The sequence below is a fragment of the Trichosurus vulpecula genome, chromosome 3, assembly GCF_011100635.1.
Source record: "Trichosurus vulpecula isolate mTriVul1 chromosome 3, mTriVul1.pri, whole genome shotgun sequence".
Classification (NCBI taxonomy): domain Eukaryota; kingdom Metazoa; phylum Chordata; class Mammalia; order Diprotodontia; family Phalangeridae; genus Trichosurus; species Trichosurus vulpecula.
The window spans coordinates 306508291-306532963 of NC_050575.1; the positions used below are offsets into that span (position 1 = coordinate 306508291).

Below are 24673 nucleotides of genomic sequence, written 5' to 3' on the forward strand. Positions count from 1 at the left end.
TTCTGAAGCACTAACCAGGAAACATAGTTTACATAAATTACCCAAATAATCATAGCATGTTCGGTATATCTTCAGCCACATTATTCCTTGAAATCCAATACTCTAAAACTAAAATGATAAGTTTAAACATCTTTATTGTTCTCTAGAAACAAGCTGCTGCTATTAACTCCCATTTTGGAGTTTCTGTGCCCATCATATTAAATATTACTATAGAAGTTTTTAAAAAATCCCAAACTTAGAAGTAATAGACTTTAATGTTTGTAAGACTTAAAATGCTTTCCTATTCAACCCAATTCCTAAAACCCAATTCAGATAGGGTTGTTACTTTTGGTTTCATGGCAGTATCAGGAAAAACAGTTGAGGAATGGACCAGGATTACGCCAGGAAATCAAAATAATTTACTATGTACATGGTATTAATTACATTAAGATATGTATAATGGGTACAGTTTTCTATATATAAAATCAATGCGTATAACAGGAAAAAAAGGATCAATAGAACTTTTAAAAATGTACAGAAGGTAAAAATGTAGAAGGGGACATAAATGGCAAATTTGTCCCTACCTTGTTAAACTTTATATATTTCTTTCAAAAAAAACTGTATCAGAAATTCTTTGTTATACAACTTTCTTTCCTGTTCTTTGTATCTAGAAATGTTTATGATGGTTGAGGATTAAATTCATGGTTTAAAAAAAATAATCCTTAGGCTTTTTTTTGTAACACCCATCTTTGTCATTCACAAAATATGAAAAGACTAAGAAGCTGGATGATGTAGCGGTTGGATACTTTATGAAGCTTTTTCAGAAGGGCATTATGAAATGCATACGATGAGAAGCCAACCTGCATAGGTGAAGGCTATGGAATCATGCACAGAATGCATGGGATGATCCATGGAATCTCAGGCATGGAATCATGCACCCATTAGATAACCATGTAACAGTTCATATTCATGGAGTGCTTTAAATTTCACAAAGCACTTTCTTCATGATCACCCTTGTTAGTAGGTAGTGCAAAATTATCAATCCTGTTTTACAGATTAGGAACCTGAGATTCAGAGGTTAAATGACTGGCCTGGGGTCACATGGTAGGTAAATGTCAATGTCTGGTTTTGATCCATTTCCATGGCTACAACATTACGCTGGTGAAGTGCCATAGCATCAGTTATTTCCAAAATCCCATTTAAGATACCCCGACCCCCCTAAAAAGGCCAACCAAAACCAAAAACCCATTTTTATTAAAGAATGAACAACAAAACCCAGAGACCTTTTACATTCACATAGGACCGCATATGGTCCAACCCCCCCCCCCCCGCCACTTCCAGATAGCAATGTAATACAATCAACTTTAGCTGCATCATCTATAGAATCAGGAATACCACACACTGATTTCTCCGGCATAAAGAAAGGGTCACCTATTCTTCTGGGCCCTTTGGAAAACAATCATTTGGAACATTCAACCACCTGCTCATAAAGAAGGAGAAGGAAAAGGAACAGACTACCAGGTGGCTGTCTGTCGCTTTGTTTACAAGGAAATGATGGGAGAGGTAGAAGAGAGAAATGGAAGGAGTTGTGATGTCGATGGAATCCTAGAAGTCAAGAAGAGGTGGGTTAGGTATGTCGATATGGAATAGCTACTAGCCCAAATACGGGCACACATTATGAAGCCCTGTGGTTAATACGAAATGGTAATTAAAGGGGGAAGTCAGTAATTGTGACTAGAAATCATTCACTGTTGAAGATTTACCAATGGCAGGAAATCTTGAAGAACAGTTTTGGTGCTGAGACCCTAAAGGGGAAATGCCAGATTTGTAAAAAAAAATTGTTTACTTATTTTGAAACGGCATTGTTGCTAAGGGATTCTTTTGGCCAATATTTTCAACTGAACACAAACACAAAATGATGCAGTTAGGAACTCTGATTCCCCTTCAGTTCATCTTCCCCCCTCCCCCCCATCCTGTTTAAACCCCATTAATTTGATGTGAGGTTCAAGTAGGACAATATATGTGAAAATGCTTCATAAAACTATAAGGCGCTAGACAAATATAAGGTGGTGATATTAACTACAAACCTTTCCTGTCATTAGAATCAATGGGGGTGCTGACCCCTTACCATATGATTGCCCTCTTATGTTATAACAGCAGACATATCACATAAAAACTAATAATAATAATGAAGAACTTTGGCTTCCTTGCAAGTCTCGTTTGCTAATGTTTAAAAAAAAAAGTGAATGGTAATGTATGAATTAACTGTTGCAAATCTTAATGAGCAAGCAACATTCATCAAGGATGACTTGACTTTGGAAAAGCCTACAAAAACTTTGAATTTTAAAAATATTGTTACTTATTTTGCTATCCAAGAAGTCTGTAAATAGCAGCCGTGACTTTATTGCCTGTTCAAATGCAAGCTACTATTATTTTATTTCCATGTTCAGAATTCAAACATGGTTTAAAGAACAGGGTTTCCAGTAAGAGCTGAAAAACAAAGCTGGATAAACACATCTCCAAAGTAGACCGACAGGCCAGCTCTCCCATTTTCATCCCGTTACGGAACACACATTGGATCTGTGAAAGTAGAAACTCACAGATTTGCATTATTTAAAGTGAATGTGGGATTAACACTGACAGGGTTGAGATACATTGCAGGTTTCAGCTTGAACACAGTTTTCCTGATGTCAAAGTGTTGCTGGTGCAAGGAACAAGATGGCACAGGAGGCTAGGACTAGAGGCTCCCAGGTTCAAAATGTGAGCATGATGGTCTAGGACATCCCCCCTCCCCCTTCCATCTTGGCCATGGTATTAACCACAGCTTGGAGGGTGAGTCCCAAAGAAAGTGTCAATCAATTGCAAAATGGTTTGAGACCCAAGAAACAAGAGTTAGGGACAGAGAGCAAACACTTGCCCCTACAGGGCACAATGGAGCTTATAAACAGGCAAATCACTGAAGATGAATTTGCCAAGAAATTGGTATCAACTGACTGCATTCCAAAGGAGTCAGAAGATAGGTAGGTATAGATGGGCTGCGATCTGCACTGTTGAAGGGAATACCCATATTGATGAGATCACAGAGCCAATGGAGTCTCTGAATATTCTAAAAGAAGAGGAATTAAGAGTTCTGTAAAGGAGGAGATGCTCTGATGGGGCAGGGGAGTGATACTGAGGAGCCACATACAGAATGCATCCCTCACTGCTACGTGTGGATTTTGCTTCTTGGACAATACATGAGGCCAGGCAGCTCAAAGAGGCAGTTTGGGCAGTGGTTTGCAAAGTTTAGTCTCAGGCTTTAGAATGGGAACAATGTTTAAGACAGGAAGAGCTAATTACCTCCATAATGCTAAGACCTTTCCCTCCTTTTCCTCCAAACTTCTAAAAAGTCTGAAGCTCTGTGGGGGCAAGGTATGTCCTGTTTCGGGATTAACAGTCTCCAGTTAATTCCCCTCTCCCTGCAACTCTCCCTAACCCTCAACCCACCAAGTCACTTGTTTAGGCATGGGTCCAGGTATGAGGTCTAGACCCAAGCCAGAGTAATTAATGCTCTTATTCCCTGGGAAGTAGAATAACCAAGGAAGTTCAGGGCTGGTGCCAGGAGAATGGCTCAATGTATCCAGACAGCTTTCTCCACCTCCCAAGTTAAAGCAAGCTGGACTTAGCCAACTGGCTATGGGCTGTAAACTGCACCCCACCCCCCATTTCACAGAGTTATTAAGGAAGCTTCTCTAAAAACAAACTATTAGAATCTCCCAAGATAGTTCAAAACTTTCCAAAGCAGTGTTCTATTTTAAAGTAGTGTTCTGCATTTGAAACTCTTGGTGCAAGAGTTCCTTTCCAAGGATGCTAGGCAGGTGCTTTGAATTCTATTTCTGAAGCTACTCCAGGAGGCTTAATGACATCCTACCTGCTTATTCAGTGACTTAAGTGAGTTCTGCAATTAAAAACAAAACACAAAAACACACTGCTTAAAGAATGGACTTTTTTTTTGTCTCAGGTAAGCCAGAGGGCACTCAATTGCCCATGAAAACATTAAAAATGAGCCTAGGAAGAGATGCTCAGAAAAACCGTATCAGGGCCATTTTATGTTTCCCATAATATGGGGCTTCTCCTTTGTTCCCCTGAGTAACAGAGAGACACATTTTCAAGGCAAAGATATCACTTTCTGGGTGGGGGTGTTTCCTTAGTGGCTTTAGAGACCTGGTGAGTGTTTTTGTTTTTTTGATGCTGAGTAAAACCAGAAAGTGGTGCTTGCTTACTTTTGTGGCTAGTTTATACGTTTAGGAAAAATCCACAGAATGTTAAGAGGGAGAGAAAAAGTTTCAGAAGCCTGCATAGTGACCACATACTGGTCCTGGAAATGTGTAATCAGATTCTGCCCAGCCTCTATACCCTGGGGCAGGGCAAAGAACATGAAGAAAACCTTGCAAAACCTAGCACCGTTATTATATTTTTTAAAACAAGGGCTCAAAGAAAGTATATCCCTAAAACAATACATATAGGTGATTAAAGAAATGCCAGTAAAAAAAATTGACTTTCTGCAGATGTTTTTCCATAAATCCACTGGCAAACCTTGGAAACATATGTTTTGCTCAGTTGCTGGGCTTCACCTCAAAGCCCCCTACGTTGCAGGCAGGGGTGAAAGAACTAGACCATACTTCTTCATAAAATAGAAGCATCAAATCACCTAGCAGAAACACCCTGAATTTTCCCTGCTCTTTAACGACACCATCCCTAATGAAGTCAAGCTTCAAAGGGGCCAAACCTGGAACCTGAAGTCAAAGGGTTTAGAGGAAACCAGTGCTTTTCAGATCTGTCAGTTCTAACCCACCTGTACCAAGCTCCAAATCACAAGCCCCTAGAGCAAGTGAGGGTTTAAGTCTTTTTCTTCCACTTCATCACAGTATTAGAAGAGAGTCCAAGAAGGTAGTTCTGGGGAAAGGACATTGTTTCATCTTTGAAAAATAAATAGAAAGATCTCTTTTTGGTGTCCTTCAAGGCCGTATAAAACACTGTGCTCACTGCTCCTCTGTGGCTGCCCCCCAGCTGTCCTCGAGTTCAGAGCCCAGATCCTCGGCCTGCCCCTCAAACTGCTTGGCCAGACTGCCTGCGGTGTCCATGAACATGTTGGGGATGTCTTTGCCGAAGTAAATCTTGCTGTTAGAGGCAATTGCCTTGTACTTCATCAGCTGCAGGTATTCCGGGGTCAGCTTCAGCTATGAGAAAGAAGATGGCGTTCTGAGGGGGGGGGACTTGTGTCTCTGGAGCCATGGGGGGCACACGGTAGTAACCCTTCTTCTGGGGGAGCATTGAACTGTTAACCTGTGCTTCATGTTGAGATGGCAGGCCTTATCTGTGTACCTCTGTACTTTTAATTTGCAGTATTAAAAAAACAAAATCCCCAAACCCACTACCCTTGCTTTGTGCTGGCTCTGGAATGTTTGGGAGGTGGGCAGGACCCTGGATCACATGGGACAAGGGTGACGCATACCTTCCCGTGTGAAGCTAAGTCTCTGGGCACCAAGGCCCACATTGCCAGGCTTGAAGGGGTGTGCTTATTTGAAATTCAATTTCCATTATAGCAACCATGTCTAAGACTGTGAATCCCAGGACCAGTGTGACGACTCTTCTGGCTGGGAGTGCCTTAGGAAGGCAAATCTATCTCAATCAACTGAGAAAGAGGTAGTAAAGTACTGGTAATTAACTTGTTCTCCTTGTTAAGCATAATCCCTTCCCGTAAGTCTGAACTGGAGACTATCTCCTGAACTTTTCTTCCCTGTCCACAGAACCTGACCGAGTCTACAAGGCTTTGAAACCTTAACGTGATACTCTTTAATTTACAAATGGAGGACAGACTCATAAAAGTCAGAATAGCCCTTTCTCCATTGCCTCCCATCTCTATAAACTTTTAACATCGGGAATTTGAGAGAGAAGAGAATGTCAAATACCCAGTGCCAGAGATGTAAGAACTCTTGAGAGGCCCCATATTCACCAAAATCAATTTCTATCAAGGCAATGATGAGGAGAGGTCACACCAGCTCTGGCTAGGAGGGGTTTCCAGGTGACTCACCAACAAGGACACCCAAACTTCCCCTATCCAGCTGCAGGAAGCCCGTTACCTTATTTGCTTCAGCTATTTTCAGGGCTGTGTAGCACTCGGCATCAGCTTTTGCTTTCTCTCGAGCTAGGAATGCAGCATCTGCCAGGAAAGAATACTGTGAATTAAAGGCAAGGAGGTGTGGTCTGATGGAGAGTTTGGGCCATGAGTCACAAAACCTGCATTCTAGGTCTAGTCCTGTACTAACTAGTTTTGTGACCCCATACAAGTCCCTTGGACCCTCTGTACCTCAATAATTCTCTCTGTGAAATTAGGATGAATGGCACCTTCTCTATTAGCTCACCAATTTGGTACAAGGCTCAAGACAGATGTAACAATTGTCAAAAGTTTGTCTGTAGATGGAGACTTGACCTGTGATTTTCCTGAGTTAGTGAGTTCCCAAGTAGGAAATTCCCTCTACCAACACAGGCCAGCACCTTTTCTGCAGCTTGTCTTGAGAGGGGCCTAGAGCTTCAAGAGTTAAATCACTTGCCAGGTCAATCCAACCAAGAGGTCAAAAGGACTAGAACCTGGGTCTTCATGGTTTTGAGGCCAACTCTATCTACTACATCATACTACCTCTCCTTATATTTCAAATACACATATGGATGCATCTATATTTATAACCATATGAGAAAGATCTACCCCAAACTAGGCACGAGTGGTCAAAAAGCAAGCCGTGTTACTGGGGTATCAAGACTGGTTCCCACACTTTTGACTCTTTATAAACCCCTAGCTGAGAAAGCAGCACAGCAGCAGTCAATTCTAGGGCTTGGCTTACCTAATCTTCCCTTTACACCAAAAGCCCAGGGCAGGCTCTATATAAAGCCAGAGACAGATCCATGGCCCCCAACGTTGTGCACCAGAGACAACGATGATGATGATGATAAAGGGAGCACGTACTAGTTTATCATCTTCCCATCTCCCTGTTTTCTTTATTTTTATTTCACTGCTCATTCCCATCTGTTTTCTAGAAAGGCCTCTCATGAACATGAAAGCACAAGTATAACCAATCCTTCGTCAGTCCTTCAAGATTTCATGACTTCTTTGAAAAGGTTCCTTATGTGTAAAATAAGGATAAAAAAAGCACCTACTTCCCAGGGTTATTGTGAGGATAAAAGGTGATAATATTTGTTAGGCACTTTGCATTCCCCTGTACTGAGGTGGACCACAACTCCACGATTTAGTAGGGTCTTCATGTTGTGGTAGCTGAAAAAACTCATTCTCTGGTGGCCATCTTTCAGGCGATAAGCCTTCCCAAACCCAGCTAGGCTGATCCTCAGAACAACAACACACATACAAACACTGGGCCCAATCTTGAGGCCTTTCTACTTTGGCAGACTCTTCCACAGTTTGCACCCTGTTGGCACAGCTTTGAAAAACCTCAGGTCACCTCCAAGCCATTATGAGACATCAGAGGACCTTTAGTGGAAGGCACAACCTTTAAATGAGGTTAAGATGCCCTTGTTCAGACTACTCCTGCCTGAATTAAGAGTGGTTCAGCTTCCCACCTGCATGCAGAGCATCTCACTAACCTAACTGTGAGCATCAAGCAGATTCTAAAACCCTGGTGAGCTTTACTTCCCTACCCTGGGAACCAAGCCAGGACCATGGGTAATATCTGTAGCCAAAAGCCTGGGAAGAAAGGTCATTTTGTGGATGGGTGGGTTCTGAACGCATACACCCAGCATATCATGGGGATGGAAGGCAGCAGTGTGGGGGGAGACTGCAGAATGGCCAGGCTTCTGGCTGCCATGTAGCCGACTCAGCTGGCCTTGGCACCTGGTGACATGTATTTATAAGAAATAAAAACTTATTGTCGTTCTGCTGGGAGCTCCTTAATGAGGAGCCGCTGATCTGTAAAATCCTAATTGGCTCCTCAATGGGCCCCTGCAAAGCCTGACAGGCCCCATAATGAGTGTAATTGGACACAGCGCCTTGTAGCTTGAAGCCTGGGACTCAAAGTCCTGTTTTTGTCCTGGAATTTGCCTGACACAAGGCACTACATGGGGGCCAGAGGCAGGGGTGGTGGTGGGAACGAGGTGGGGATTTTAGGGGCAGGGAGATGATGGCGAATAATGATTAAAAAAAAAAAACAGCCAAGAAAACACTTGTACCTAGTCATTCTTGGTGACTGTCATTGAGTAGGGCAGGTTGAATAAGAAAAAGAAAAAAAATGTCTCAGTACACTCATTTGAGAATAGTTCTTGTTAGCTCTGGGTCCTCAGGCAGGAGAAGCTATTGGCTTTTGGTATTTCAAGCAGAGTAACTTATACAGAAACAGGAAACTGATACAAACATAGTCAAAATTATTTCCCTAAAACTTTGAGTATGCCCAAAGGAGGAAAGGTAACATTACTGGGAAGTACAGAGGGACTTGCTTGAATAGAGGGCAAATAGGCAATGAGAATGAATGACTTAACCCTTGTCTGCCTTGCCCTTGCCCCACCCCCATCCCCATCCCCAAATATGAGGACAAGTCACATTTACTACTTGTGTATACTCACCTTCAATTTCTGAAATCTTCTTCTCTGTTTCCTTCTCCATAACTTTCTGCCCATACGTGATTTCTGCAACCTGAGCCACTTTTTCTGCCTCTGAATTAATAAAGTTAAAAAAAGTCTCAGTGGGTGGGAGATTAGGTATGTGGAATGTTGCCTGAGATACGTTAGTTAGTTTTAACTTTTTTTCCCTTATTTAAAAAAAAGTCTCTAACCCAGAAATAGCTATGATATGAAACCAAAAGGTATCAATTAAATTTAAATGAAAAAACCCAACAAAATAACTAAGTAGTTTGCAGTCTCAGAAATTGGTATGAGTTGATCTGGCTGGTACCTCAGTTCTCTTCTCACTTTTAACTGGGTACCCCTGGTGTGCAAAGTTATCAAGCAAACCCAAACAAAAACCCCTTGCCCAGAGATGGCTCTAAACCTCAAGCTGGAGTCAGGGTCCAGGCAGGAAATGGAAAGCTCTGGAAGTTACACATAGCTCAGTCCCACCGGGCTAGATGACAGCAGTAACTGAGGGGCTCCTGCCACAAGACAGGTGGGCCAAAGAGATTCAGTCAGTTCAGAGGGAGACCGTGGATGTGACCCCAACTTTACCCAGTATACAACAAACAGCCTCTACGTCACCCTTCCCCTACAAGAGATTTGTTTTGGAACAAATATTTCCTCTTGTGATCTTCAACTTCCTGTCCCCAAAGAATCAGAATTCATTAGTGTACTGGGTATGGCAGAAAGAGGGGACAGGAGGCATACATCCAAGGTCCAGGGGAATCTCCTCTGGCTTGGTGCAGAGGAGACATGTCTTAAAACAAATGCTTCAGAAGCATGAGTTGTTAGAAACGAAGAATGGGAAGAGAGCTCGTCTGTCACCTAGGCCAATCCACCTATGAATACAGTTATCCTCCCTGACTAGTGGTCACCTGGCCTCTGCCTGATGCCCGCAGCGGGACAGAAGCTCACGTGTGCTCGCCCTCTACCCCTCCCCACACCCAACAGCCTGATAGAGACCACCCCACTGTTGTATAGATCTATAGTAAGCTTCTCCTTCCTGATGCTAAAGTGGTACAGTGGCACACTGAGCATGGAGTCAGGAAGACCGGAATTCAAATCCAGCCTCATGAAATTACAAGCTATGTGACTCTAGGCAAGTCACTTAACCCTGTTTGCCCCAGGTTCCTTATGTGTAAAATAAGGATAAAAAAGCACCTACTTCCCAGGGTTATTGTGAGGATAAAAGGTGATAATATTTGTTAGGCACTTTGCAAACCTTACAATGTTATATAATGCTAGCATCATCATTAATATTACTATTGTGACATTAAGCCAGAGCTTGCCCGTCTGCAACTTCTACCCACTGCTTTTACTTTTTAAAAAAAATTAATTACTAGTTTTCAACATTCACTTTTATAAGATTTTGAGTTCTAAATTTCCCCCTTCCCCAAGATGGCATACAGTCTGATATAGGCTATACGTGTACAATCATATTAAACACATTCCCACATTAGTCATGTTGTGAAAGAAGAATCACAACAAAAGGGAAAACCCACGCGCGCTCTTCCTTCTGCCAAGTAAAGCAGTCTGATCCCTCTTTCCCATGCAAGAAGCAGTGGATGTGGAAGAACAAGCTCTAGATTGAGATGTGGGTTCAAATCCTGACTTTACTAGTAGCTGTGTGAGTCTGTTTCCTTATCTGATAACAGAAGGGGCTGGAGGCAGCTAGGTGGCGCAGTGAGTAGAGCACTGGCCCTAGAGTCAGGAGGACCTGAGTTCAAATCTGGCCTCAGATACTTGACACTTACTAGCTGTGTGACCTTGGGCAAGTCACTTAACCCCAATTGCCCTGCCTTCCCCCCTGCAAAAACAAAAGGGGGGGGGGGCTGGGCCAGGCTGTTTCCAACACTAAGTCCTGGGATCCTTTTATGTCCGTTCCTCCTCCCTTCCTCCCATCTCTAAAATCTTCTCTCCAGACTAAACAGCTCAGTTCCTTCGTGTGTGTGTGTGTGTGTGTGTGTGTGTGTGTGTGTGTGTGTGTGTGTGTGGAAAAGGAAGGTCTCCAGGGCTTCCCCATCCTGCTCGCTCCTCACTCTCTTCTGGGCAACCTCCAGCTTGTCAGTGTCCTGACTCAAAATGTGACCTAGGACACAGTACTCCAGCTCTGGTCTGACCAGGACACGTCATTTTTCTGCTTTTAGACACAATGTTTCTATTGCTTTGGCCTAAGACAGGAGTGGGGAACCTATGGCCTTGAGACCACATGTGGCCCTCTAGGTCCTCAAGTGTTGCCCTTTGACTGAATCCAAACTTCACAGAACAAATCCCTTTAATAAAAGGATCTGTTCCGTAAAACCTGGACTCAGTCAAAAGGCCGCAACTGAGAACCTAGAAGGCCACATGTGGCCTCAAGGCCGCAGGTTCCTCACCCTAGCCTAAAAGCACATTAGCTTTTTGGGTGGCTGAGTCGTGCAGGCGCCTAGCCATACCTCTCCCCAGCTGGTACTCCTATGGCCTTTTTTTTTAACCAATATATGCCTTTATACTTACGGCCAAGCCCACTCAGCCTTCGAGGAGGCCAGGGCAGCCTCCCCAACAGATACCTGGGCATTCTTTGTGCCTCCCACTCCCATTTCCCCCTCCCATTTTTCTGCCCAGGAACCATATCCGGACCGATGAGAGCCTTCTTCCGCTCTGTTTCTGCTTCCTTTTCCACCACCTTCTGTTTTTGTGCTGCAATAAGGAGTTTTGTCTTCTCACTTTCCCTAAAGGGGAAAAAAATCATCCAGCTGTTATGAAAGGCAGTTGTGGCAAAGCTGGAGAGGGGGATCTGCCATCCCTCTGAGACAGCAAACTCACTGAATGGGCAGAAGCTAACTGCCCATGTCACACTCTCTCTGGTGGCTTCTGCTCAATGTCCCAGGTAGAAGCTGACCTGTTTCAGATATTAAGGTGGTTCTCCTTTCACTCACAATAACTCATTTGTGGGAAATAAAACATAATTTACTTTTAGGAAAATAAAGTCACCTGCCCCCTCGATGCTATTTCCCTCCTACCTGTGGTATGAACCATTAAATACAAACAAGGCCCATAGGACCCTTGCTTTCCAAAGACTGCTCCTGTGGCTTTCCATCGCAGTCCAACAGCCCAGGTGACAGCCCCAATGTGCCTACTTCTCTACCACGGTGAAGGAGGTTGCTGTGATTTTTTTTAGAGATGAGGAACAAAGACCCCGGGTAGAAGTGAATGCTCATCTTGGGCATGGGTGTCAGCTTTTATGGGGCAGGGAGAGGCTCAGGCCCAAGGATACTCACATCAGTTCGTAGTTTCTCCGGATTGCCTCAGGAATGTTGGGCTTTGTGACCCGCACAGCCTAGAGAAGGAGGGCAAAAATGGATGGGGTGGTGAGGGTTCCAAGGGTCACTGTACAGACTGTGGCAAGGAACTCAGTCATCAGAGAATCACATGCCAGAGCCCTGCCTTACCTGAATGACAAGTCCAGGGGCCATGGAGGTCAGGTCTTGCTGCAAAGCTAGTTTGAGATTTTCATCAATCTGATCTAAAGAGTAGTGAAAAGAAAACAGGATAATGAAACATTTAGACAGAGACAGTTTCAATTTGGATTATTAGATCAGCTAAAACACTGGTGTAGTAGAAAGAGTGCCGGACTTGGAAGTCACAGACTCACTATTCCAGCTATCCCAGGTCATCTGGTCCATATTTTTCTCTACCATATCCCCTACAAGTGGGAGACTACTCTCAGCCTGTAGATTCTATAGTTCTGCAGAACCTGCTACTACGAGAGGCAGGCCATCACTCTGGGGCAGCTCTGATTGTTAGGAAGCTCTCTCTTCCTGATGCTGAGCAACAATTAGCTCCTCCACTACTTCTGATCTCTGCTCCTGATTCTCTCCTCCGGCATCAAGCAGAAAAAAAAAAATCACACCTCTTCCCCACCAAGACCCAGCTTCAAATCCTAGCTCCAGCTATTACTAGCCATTTGTGCCAGGGTGAATCACTCTACCTTCTGAGTCCCAATTTCCTCACCTGTAAGATAAGGATAATGTTTGCCCGAGTGACCCCACAGGATTCTTTAGAGCGAAACACTTTGAAAAACTGTAAAAGGCACTATGTCAATGTGGGTTATTTCAGAAGCACTCAGAAAAAGGTAGAACTGGAAGAGCCTGTCCAAACAACCCATCCTTTGAGGTAAGAAAGTTTTGTTTTGTTTAATGTCACGAGATAAGCTGCTTTTCAGTTTGGGTGGCTTAACTTCAAAGGTGCAGTGGATAGAGAGCCTGGAGATAGGAAGGTCTGAGTTCAAATGTGCCCTCAGACACTAGCTGTGTGACCTTGGGCAAGTCACTTTGTTTGCCTCAGTTCCCCATCTGTAAAATAAGCTGCAGAAGAAAATGGCAAACCACTCCAGCATTCTGCCAAGAGAACCCCAAATGGGTTCATGAAGAGTCAAACATGACAAAAATGACTCAACAACAAACCCCAACTTTACCTTAGATGGAAGTCTGGCTTGAAATAAATAAAAATGAGATTTATCTGGATTTGAGAAGCGATTCTCAAAGTGACAGCATGTGCATCTTTAGCTGGTGACACATGAAACAGGAGAATGAACCAAAGGCCCAAGAAGGGGGAAGAAGTGGGGGAATGGTGATGGGAGGTGTTTTGAAAGAAGCAAGAAAACCTTTCAGCAGAACATACGAAACTCAACACGGCTGTGAAATGTCTAAAAGGAAAACAAAGGCTCTGGCTTCTAGGAAAGCCCTAAGGAAGGCTCTGTTTCCACTGGAATCTTCATCAAGCAGCACAGGGGGAAAATTAAAATTTATAGCTCTGAAAATGATCCCAACTCATTTGGTTGGTTATTTGCTTTGGTCCCTGCTCCCTCGTCTGGAATTCACATGTGAGTTGTGGTTCAGAGAGGAGTGTAGGAAACAGCTGTAATCAGTTTCCTGCACCTGCTTCCAGATGTGGTCATGGAGAACGGCACCAAGGGTTGTTTTCTATAGCCTGTACCCTTTCCATATGGTTTTATAGTCCCCCTCAATCTTCCACTTGAATGACCCTCACCCAGACTGTAGGAGGAAGCAGAGAAAGAGGTTTTTCAACAAAAACGAGTCCTTCAAATTGAAGCACAAGACTCCACTTTCATTTTTTGTCTATTTTATATCTGAAGCAGGGATGCCCTCTCCAACACTGCAGACAAGTGAGCATCCTGTTTCTGTTTTCAGAATTCTAGTGACAAGAACCTTCTACCTCCCAAGGAAGCCCATTTCATTTAAGACCAAATTGTTACTATGTATGCAATCAAATGCCCAGGGCGTACACAAATTCTTCCTTGTACTGAGATGAAACTTGCCTCCCTTCAACTTTCTCTCATTGATCTTAGTTCTGTCCTCTGGGGCCCACTTGAACAAATCTAATCCTTCTTCCATGACAGACCTCCATATATTCGAAGACAGAAATCACCTGCTTCCACTGCCCCCTCCTCAATCTCTTCTCCAGGTTGAAAGTACATAGTTCTTTCTAAAGATCTTATAATCATGGGGCTTTTAGTTCTCTCAACATTCTGATTAACCTCTGGTCAAGTCCCTTGTCTCCTCTAAAATGTGGTGCCCACGAGTGCAAACCTATACACTAGGTGTGGTCTGACTAGAGCAGGGTACAATATGAGGATTACCTCTGTCGTTGATGATATCACATTTCTATTAAAGAGGTGCTATATGGCATACAAGAGAGAAGTCTGGTCTTGGAGTCAGGCAGCCCTGGGTTCAAGTCCAGTCTCTAAAACATACTGGAGGTGAATCATGGGCAAATTGCTAGAATTCTCAGGGCTCCTAGGAAAATCATTAATGCAATAAGCTGTCAAAGTGATCTTTCTAAAGTGCAGATATGACCATGTTTACTGACTCCACTCAATAAACTTCAGTGATTCGCTATTGATATACAAAATGCTGTTTCTTTTAAAGCCCTTCACAACCTAGCCCCTTCTCTACCTTTCTAATTTTCTTACATTACATTCCCCTCTTTCAGTGATTCAGTGATGTCGTCTCTCTTGCTGTTCCCCCTCCCACCTCTGTGTGTTTTCACAGGCTGACCCTCATGTCTCTTGGTTCCTCTGAGACTCAGCTCAAATCTTACCTTCTGCAGGGCTTTGCTGGTGCCTTCCACTGCTAGGGCCTTCCCCCTGAGATCCCACTCCATTTACTATACACACACACATGTACATACATCCATACATATAAAAAATCGATATATATCTTGTATGTACAATTTTTTGCATGCTGTCTACCCCATTAGAATGTAAGCTCTTTGAAGGCAAAGATCATTATTTTTGCCTTTTCAGTCCTGCTGCTTAGCAGAGTGCCTGGCACAGAGTAAGCCAATATTTATTGATAAATACTTGTCGGATGACTGACTAGATTCAAGATGAGTTTCTGATCTGTGTTGGTGGAGAGCATGTCCATATTGGTAGTTCCCCACACTGATGAAGTCACAGGTTTGGACAAAAAATCTATACATACATGACACCTAAAACTGCATCAGCTTTGCTGGTTCCCCCATCAACAGTGCAATGACTCATTCTGAACTGGTAGACTCTCAGATTCTTTTCACAGAAACTTCTATCTAGTCACTTCCCTTCATTCTATCCATACTTTTGCAATTGATTAGCAAGACAGTATGTTGACAGAAAGGCACTGGCTTTGGAGTCAGAAGTTCTGGTTCAAAACCTGTCTCTGATGCTTACTTTTTTTTTTTAATCTTTCATTTTAGAGGGGGAAAGGCAGGGCATTTGGGGTTAAATGCCTTGCCCAAGGTCACACAGCTAGGGTGTCAAGTGTCTGAGGCTGGATTTGAACTCAGGTCCTCCTGACTCCAGGGCCGGTGCTCTACTCACTGTGCCACCTAGCTGCACCCTCTGATGCTTACTTAACTGTGTGACCTTGGTTATATCACTGTATCCCCCAGCTTCATTTCCTCATGTGTAACATGAGAGGTATGGACTAAATTTCTGTAATTATTTTAATCTAAATGCAAGATTTTGCATTTATTCTTATCATATTTCATCTTATTAGATTTGGTCAAATATCCCAGCCCGTTAAGAATTTTCTGGATCTTGAAGTCTGTCACTTTGGGGTGTGTGCTAGTAAGTGTTTAACACCTGGGGGGGGTGGGTGGTGGTGGTGGAGAGTATCTGTGACACTTTTAAGTTTAATCTGCATTATTAGCTTTTCTACATCATTTTCCTAAGTCTAGACAATCATTAAAACAATAGAGAAAGGATTGATTTACAGCGCCTTGCTTTTTTTTGGCGGGGTGGGGGGGTGGGGGGAGGCAATGGGGGTTAAGGGTTAAGTTGCCTATGGTCACATAGCTGGTAAGTGTTGGAGGCCAAATTTGAACTCAGGTCCTCCTGACTCCAGGGCTGGTGCTCTAGCTACTGTATTACCTAGCTGCCCCAGCCTTACTTCTTTCTGAGATGCAAATGCTCATCTTGAAAATTTAACAGTAAGCTCTTATCTTAAGCTGGTATAAGCTAGCTCCACCCCATGTTTGTTTTTAACTTTACCTTCTTAGCACCAAAAATCTGATCTACGCCTTCATCCCAGTCATGATTCTAGAGCACAAAATTTGAGGTTATAATATCAAAGGAATGGCTTATAATACTTAATAAAGATGAAGGAGTAAATAAAACAATTTTAAAATGTGGAAATATATTTTCCATGACTTCACATGTATAATTGATAACCTACTGCTTGCCTTCTCACTGAGTGGGAGAGGGGAAGGAGGGAGGGAGATAATTTGGAACTTAAAATTTGAAAAAAATGGATGTTAAAAATAAGATGAAGTGATGAGTCTTAAAAGTCAGCAAAATTTCATTAAGATGAATTCAAGCCAGACTCTCCTTTTCTGACCAGAAAAAACCACAGACACAGTGTGTCAGAATTCAAAATATCTAACAGTCTTTCATGATATCCTCGTGTACAAGAGCAAGATATGTGACCCAGAGCATGACCAAGTTAGTTGCATTTAGAACTGGATGAATGACCACGGTCAAAGAGTGATGCTTAATGGATAAACTGTCTCTCATGGAATACAACAGGATTCTGTCCTTGGCCCCACGTTGTTCAACATTTTTACCAATGACTATATGGCATGCTTATAAAATCTGCTGATGACACTAAATAGGTGGAGATATTTACCATACTGGTTATCCCAAAATATTTCACCAGGCTAAAATGATGGGCTCAATTTAATTAGATGGCATTTAATAGGATTGCAGTTAAAATTCTATTCTTGATTTAAAGACAACCAACTGCACAAGTGCAGGGGATATATGGCTAGACAAGTAGAAATGGATCCCTGGGGCTACATATTGACTTAGGAAGCCATAAATTAACATTATCTATACTGTATTGTATTTTTATTTATTTTGTTAAACATTTGTTAAGCATTTTAATCTGGTTTGGGCCCCCAGAGCTGCAAGCAAGTTTGACTAGGCCCTTGGACTAGACAACCTCTGCAGTCCCTTTAAACCAGGGGATCTTAACCGTTTTTGTGCTCTAGACTCCTTTGAAAGTACTTCTCATAATAACGTTTGTTGCCTATAACCGAAGAAAATGCTAGATTTCAATTAGGAGTTAGTGAAACCAAATGTAATTTATTTCCCCCATTCAAGTTCACAAATACCCTGAAATCAATCCATAGACCCTTTAGGGGTCCACAAACCTCAGCTTAAGAACCTGTTTTAAACCCTGAGATTCTATGGAATATTTCATATATCAATTCTTATTGTCACCAAATATATGTCTATATAGCTTATGACATGTGTATGTGGGCATTTGTGTTTGTGTGTGTGTGTGTGTGTGTGTGTATGTGTGTATTTCAGAATCCACCCTGATTGCTGAGCTCTAAGCATCATAACTACATATTTGTGATACATGATTATCATAAGACTGCCTACTCCTTACAAATTTGTTTTAAGATAATGTTTATTCCCATCAAAAGATAATAAGCCATTCTTAATGGTGCACTGAATACTACATAGTAGCAGGTATCACTTATGGGCAATCAGACCTCATCTGTCCTCTTATGTATGTAGGAGTCTAATTAGCAAAGTCCCCACTAAAGTTCTCTGATGCATCATCGTGGGGCAGGATGTTCCTAGGTTCTCAAAGATTATGCCAGGGACCTGTGCGATCTGGCAGCCTCTACCAAAACCAAAAAGCTCTGAAGTAAGGACCATTCAGTGTTACCCTGGGCCCAACCTAGCTAAGTGTGAAGAACATTCTTCACCATAAGGCTAGGGGCTCAATGACAAAAGGGTCCTGTGGCCACCAAAATATTTACTGCGACACTGTTTGTGATTACAAAAAATTAGAAGCAAAGTAAATGTTCAACAGTTGGGGAATGGCTAAGCAAATTATGGTACATGAATGTATGGAATAGTCCTGCATTGTAAGAAACAAGGAATATAATAAATACAGAAGTTTACCAAACAAATTCATGTATGAATTGATGGAACGTCAAATATATAGAATCAAGAAAACAATACACACAATGACTTATAACAATGCAAATGGAAGGAATAACCCAGACAATCAACACAGAATGCTGATAAATGATAAAGACAAGCTTGGAGTCAGAGAAGAGAGACGACCATAAATCTCCTTCCTTTCTTTGTGGAAGTGGTGGGCCTAGCTAGAGGTGTGGAAATACTATTGGACTCGGGTGATATTCTGGTTGGCTTGCTCAACTTTTCCCTCTCTGTTATTTACTGTTCTAAGAGATGGCTCTCTGAAAGGGAGAAGGGGGTGGATATATGGGGAACTGTAGGTGATATGAAAACAAAAGACAGCAATAAGGATGGGGGAAAAAGGTCAAGTTACCAGCGGATGACCATTTTTTGGCCACAGAAATTCATGAAAACCACCTACTAGGGTGTGGGGAAGATGGGTTCTGTCTCAATGGACACAACAATGAGGTCAAGGACCCTTTAAGTATCAGCAAAAAGAGAGTAAGAGGACACTCTCATAGCAAGAGGAAAAAACAACCTGCCAGCCTAAGAAAAGATCATTCAAGCTTGGGAAAAGGCAGAGCCATTGCATCTCCCTTAGCTCTGCATCACTAAAGCCTCTAAGATGATCTGGTAATACTCTTGCAATCCTGGTTCTAAATGACTCTGGTGGCGAGTCTTCTACCACTGACTGGGAGGTTTCATCACTTCTCTCGAGGGCATCACCAGCTTGTACCAGTGGCCTATTTGCAGGCTGTGCAACACCCTTGTGAGTTATTTTACCAACATCAACCATAAACACGATCTGCAGAAACCTATCAACAGTAAGGGAAAAGGGTTAACGGACCCCAAATCCCCCCAAAAACAATGCCTTGGGTCAAGTATTTCCTTCCATTGCAGCTGAAGCCAGCTAAAAAAGGCAAGCTTTTGCTGATTAGAAAAAGATCTCTTCAAAGTGAATGGGAAAATAAAAATCCCCAAACCTCCCCCCCAAATCTATTAATTTCCAGGGCACTGTACGAGGTGTTTGGGAGCCACTGAGCCCAGAGATGAGATAGCTCCTGGCCTCACAGAGTTTATAAGCTGGGAGGAGGAGCAGATAGCCAGGAGGAGAAGCAGATTGCCAGTCTGCTCTGTTCTGTTCTACTCTGGACAGAGGCAGGAAATCTCACTGTCATTCTTATCTCTAAGGGTGTTTCTTCTACTCCAGACTCCAGAACCTAGGAACCCACTTTGTGACCATGCAACGGAGGCTCTAACTTTTTCCACCCTGTGTATATACTCCCAAGTCCAGGCCTCTGAATTAGGAACTGAGAAGCAGAAGTCAGAAAGTAAAAAGAAGAAGCGTTTTCAAGGAGACTCTTACCAAAGAGTTCAATGTAGACCTCTTGGAGGGTGTGTACACTACAGAACTGGTTCAGCTCATGATGGATCTTGTTGAAGATGAGGGCCTTGTCGTAGTCAGCCGTGTAGTTCTTCACTATGTCATATACTGAAGGAGGAAAGGAAAGATACTGGAGTTGGAAAGGGCAGGGCCACAGGAGACACGTCCTTCCACAGAGACCAGGAGCAGTCCTGGCATGGGAGGGCCACGAGAGCCAGGAGAATCCCACACTCAGGAAAACCAGATAGGTTTTCCGGAGAGCATGAATAGAGGGAGAACTCACCAGCATTTGGTATCAGGAAGTTTACCACCTCAATTCTGTCGAAGTAAATCATCACACCACCACTGTTGGAAGGAGAAAGGACATGGATGTCACAGAGAGACTCGAGGATCTAGGAAAATGTCCTGAGATGTGGCATAGGTTAAGTGACTTGGCAGTGGAGGAGTAGACAAAAAAAATTGAACAAAGGCCACAGAGGGAACAAGGTAGAAGCAGTTTCTGAACTGCATGTACCAAAATGGCTTGTCATCTCTGGGCTCCCAAATAAAGTGTTCCCTCAAGCTTATGATAAAAGAAAACACCTTAACACTGAAAGTGTTAGTTGACACTGCCTAATGATAGCTACTACAACTAATGCTCATATCTGCAGGTGCTTTAAAGTCTGCAAAGTACTTTCTCTTCAACCTTCTCATGAAGTAGATAGTGCATTAATAACTGTATTTTACAGATTGGGAAACTGAGGCTCACAAGAAATGAATGGACATACTTGGGGTAACAGAGCTATATGGGCTATATGGAGGATTTGAGCCTCAGTCTCTTGACTCCAAGTCCTCTTTCACCCCACACGATGCTGCCTCAACTTGGCTGAGAAACCTTAGGGTAGTGGAGAAAAGGTGGTCTGATGGCATGGGAGAGGTCTGGAGGGCATCTGTTCCTGGGTTAGCAGCACTTTTTTGGTAACGTGAATAGCATTGAACTCTCTCCAGAAAAAAAGAAGAGAAGAGAGCCCTGGAGGCCAAACCATTCCCCAGAAGTGACAATCACAGCAGCAACCTCAGACATAGACGCCAGGATTGAGGCATGTCAGGCATTTTTAAAAAGGTTCAGTGCGAGACTTGTCATTGAACACAATGGAAGAGTTGGGGGGGGGGGCGGGCAGGAAGGAAGCTGTTATCACTGTAAATACTAAACTTGAGCAGAGACAGAGAATGAATTTGTGGAGTTAGCTCAGTATGAATAGCTATCTATCTTTCTTGTGCTTCAGTCTCACATCTTAAAAATGGATGTCCTGTAGGCACCTCACACTCAACATATCTAGATTACCTTTCTCTCCAAATTCACCTCCTTTTCCCCCAAACTTCCCTATTTTTTTCAAGGGTACCTTCCATTACCCAAGTTTGGGACCTCAGTCTAATCCTCTACTCCTCACTCTCCCTTGTTCTATCTAATATATCATACCCAAGAAGTAGAAAATCTAGTTATTTCTATCTTTACCATGTCACTACAATATCTCAGCTAGACTACTGATCAGGCCCCCCTCACTGGTCTCCCATCTCTCCCCACTGCTCCACATGGCTGCCAAAGTAATACTCTTCAAGCACTGATCTGAACATGGCATTCCTCTACTCAGTAAACTCCAGTGGCTCCCTATTGCCTCTAAGGTAAAATATAAAACCCTGTTTGGCATTTATAGCCCTTTGTAAGTTGGCCCCAAGCTACCTTTCTAACCCTGCTCTACCAAACTCTGAGGTCCGGCCAGACTGGCCTTCCAGCTGTTTCTCCCAATTGACACTCTGTGTATCTCTGCTTCTTAGAATCCCCTATTTCCTTCAAAACTTAGACCAAATGCCACCCTCTACACAAAGCATTTCCTGATGTCCCCCAGCCACTAGTGCCTTCTCTTCAATTGGGTATCTATTTTGTGTACATCTATGTACATTTTTCCCCCAAGAAAAATTAAGTTTCTTGACGGCCAGGATTGTTTGGTTTCTTTCTTTGTACTCCTGGTGTCTAGCACAGGGCCTGGCGTGTAACATGGGCTTATGTAATAAATGATTGTTGACTGGCTGATATATAATTTCAAGGCTCATCAAAACAGTTTTTCACAATGTGCTTGGGAGCTAGGCAGTACAAGTGGAATTGTTTCTATTTTCCAGATGAGGAAACTGAGGCTTAGAGAGGGGGAGTGATGAACCCCCAAATTACAAAGACTAATAAACTGCTGAGCAAGGATTCTAATTTCATTTATGTGTACTTTGTCTCCATAATTAGATTCAAAGCAACTTGAGAGCAAGAACCACAATACTAGGCACCATGGCAGTCTAAATGGAGTCAGAAAGCCTGGAGATTGAGTCCCACTTCAGACATATTAGCCTGTGTGACCTTGGGCCTCTCTGATACTTGGTTTTCTCAAATGTAGAAAGGGTCTTACAACATCACTCAGCTAAGACGGTTGTTGGGAGGATCAAATGTGATCACGCATGTGAACGTGCTTTAAAACTTAAAAGAGCTGTCTAACTTCGAGCTATTATCATTAAGTTTTTGTAGTCCTACAAACACAGGGTTGGATACGCAACCAGCATTTTGAAAAGGATTTGTTGACTTATCCATTGTTTGTTGCAGCAAGGAAACTGGGCAAGGTAAGCAGGGTAAGTAAGCAGGGCAAAGTGCAGGGAGATAAGAGGAGGAAAAGAATCATGCAAGAATTAAAAAAAAAAAGACTAAGCACTGCCACTAAAAACCTGTTCTTTCACTTCTCGGGGCCCAAGGATCTCACTCTCGGCTCCTCACCTTGTTCCACAAGGCACATTCTTCACTTCATCGGTCTGGAGTGTGGTCTGCAAAGACAGAAAACAGAAAAGGTTTTAAAGGGAGGAAGCCAAGAGCACCAGCTCCTTTCTTGTCACCTCCAATGTCTCATCCTGGGACAACTCTCTGTATCTGTAAATCAGCAGCCAGACTGGCGGGCCCTCCCCTACATGACGGGGCATTTTCTGGGTTAGTGACCGCATAAGAAGAAAGGCCCCCTATGAATGAGCTGGTAGAACCCTCCTGGACGTGGCCATGGGCAATCCTTGGCTGTTCAGGACATTTCCCCCACCTCAATAGCACTGGCAGTAAGGAAGGAACTAGGACCCCACCATTCTCTTAGCATATTCATTCTCCTTACCTGAAGAACATTACGCGGGGATTCAAGAGACCTAGGTCGGAGTCCCAACTCTGCTGCTAATTCAGTGTGACTTTGGGCAAGATGCTTCCTCCCTCTAGGTCTCAGTTCCCTAGTTCCCCCTTCTGTAAAACGAGGAGGTTGGACTAATTTGGAAGGTCTTTTGTAGCTCAAACATTCTGTGACTTTGGGATACACCCATGGAATGGGGAGTGTCCCTTCAAGCAAAGGCCACTTTGATCTAGCCCAGCCTCATCATAGCATAGTGAGCAATTGAGTTCTACTTCAGCACATGCTTCCTGAGGTCCCTGATCCACCCTCCCCCTCCCCACCCCCATCTAACCTTATCTCTAACTCAATTCTGTATCACATTCACTGTACTGTTCTAAGAGAAAAAACATATGGGGCTGCCTGGGAAAGCTGGTCTAGTTACTTAGTCCAAGGAGCCTCTAGGACCTCATGAGCACAGGAGCACCTCTCCGAAGCTGAATCCTAATTATGCAATTCCCATCTCAGACTTTTCTCCTCTGAGGTTTGCTTGGAGGTAAAGGACAAGTCCCCTTTCTACTTTCACTTCAAATTTTTTTGTGTGGGTCTACTTTGCTGGGAATAAAAAGCCTCTGCATGGGATATGCCAGAAGATGGCAGCCATGGAGCTATCTCTAAGATGACAGGACAAGAAGAACAGGTGGGCCAGGGCAAGTACCCCCAAGTAGCAACTACTAGCGCCAGAGAAAACTCCAGGTGAATGTCGACAAGATTCTTGTACTTCTTGGATATCAAAGTCCTATGACTCAGTTTCCAAAGAGGTATTTTTTCCCACCCAGTGACAAGAAAAAAAGGCTCCCAATGCAGTCACCCAAATGTAAGCATCACAACACACAAGCCAAAGTACCTGCACAGACTTATACGACGTGATGAAAGGAAGCATGAGATGGAAACCAGGGCCACTGGTGGAGGTCAACAGAGCACCACCTCTGCAGGAAAGGAAGAGAAAGGCAGGCTGAGTTAAAGCCAAAGGCTCCTAAAAGGAGCCTGAGAACTTGGAACAACCACAGACACTGCATGTACAAATATTCTGCAGAGTGCTATAAGGCTTCTTCTTGGCACCTCTGCTTCCTCTGCTCTTTCTCTTCCCCAATCCTCTCTTCAAGTCAATCTTTTTGTATTAGGCAGTGTTGATATTCTTAGTGGTTGGTCTCAAACCAACCAGTGAGCCATGCCTTTGCTAGGAATGAAGTGGACACACAAGCTATCTGGAATGAGGCAAAAAGTCTCTGGCTGGAGTTGAACTAAGAGTAGAAGCTGGTTTTGCTTTTGCCACAAGTGGTACTCAGTGGCTAGCGAGGAGGTAGCAATCCATTAGGGAAGCTGAAAGCAGGAATCCAGGTCAACATTTAATGATGTTAGGGAGGAGGGATGTGGCCAATCAAAAAAAACCATTTTCTATGTGGCTTTGTAATATAGTTGGGCTATTTCTTGGGTAATAGATTTATCCTCCCCATTTTGTGGTACATAAATGGATATCGGAATTAGTTTCTTTCCCTCAATTTGATGGTGAAGGGAAGTGGAACAGGAGTGTGCCGGGGAAAGGGAAGTCAGTCTAAACACTAAAAATCAGGCGTGGACTGTTGACAAAGATGCTGCTAAGCACTGCTGAATAAGTCCCCACTTGCTGACTGATGGCCCCTATAGCTCAGTTCACAAAAGGAAGACCACAGAGGACCTGGTAATGTGACCACATTTTAACTCTGAAATCAAAGATTTACTCCAAGGATCTGTGATTTTGTTAGTATAGAAACTCCCTCCTTTGACCCAGGCTGCACTCCTTCAAGGGCTTAGTGTAGAGCTTCTTTACCTGAGATTTGTGAACTTTAAAAAAACTTGTTTTTTGCTAATTGTGTTTCAATATAATTAGTTTCCAGGTATTTTATTTTGTGTATTTAAAAACATGATATTGAGAAGGGGTTTGCAGGCTTCACCAGAAAGTGGACTATGTCACAAAAAATGTCA

General features: G+C 43.2%; 1 protein-coding gene across 4 annotated transcripts in view; it reads right to left on the reverse strand.

Moving 5' to 3' along the window:
- Window positions 1-235: 235 nt before the first annotated feature.
- The window catches only part of ERLIN2 (ER lipid raft associated 2), a 35284-nt gene continuing 10846 nt past the window's right edge, over window positions 236-24673 (reverse strand). For 3 of the 4 annotated variants that reach the window (XM_036749139.1, XM_036749137.1, XM_036749138.1), the window contains exons 3-12: window positions 23556-23637; window positions 22285-22331; window positions 19777-19838; window positions 19476-19601; window positions 12063-12136; window positions 11892-11950; window positions 11251-11342; window positions 8587-8676; window positions 6102-6181; window positions 236-5198 (exon numbers count right to left, since the gene is read on the reverse strand). In XM_036749139.1, coding sequence (XP_036605034.1) covers window positions 5001-5198; window positions 6102-6181; window positions 8587-8676; window positions 11251-11342; window positions 11892-11950; window positions 12063-12136; window positions 19476-19601; window positions 19777-19838; window positions 22285-22331; window positions 23556-23637 — 910 coding nt within the window. In that variant the 3' untranslated portion in view covers window positions 236-5000. Of the gene's footprint in view, window positions 5199-6101; window positions 6182-8586; window positions 8677-11250; window positions 11343-11891; window positions 11951-12062; window positions 12137-19475; window positions 19602-19776; window positions 19839-22284; window positions 22332-22663; window positions 22838-23555; window positions 23638-24673 lie in introns of those variants that run through there. The other variant, XM_036749140.1, reaches the window with a different exon arrangement.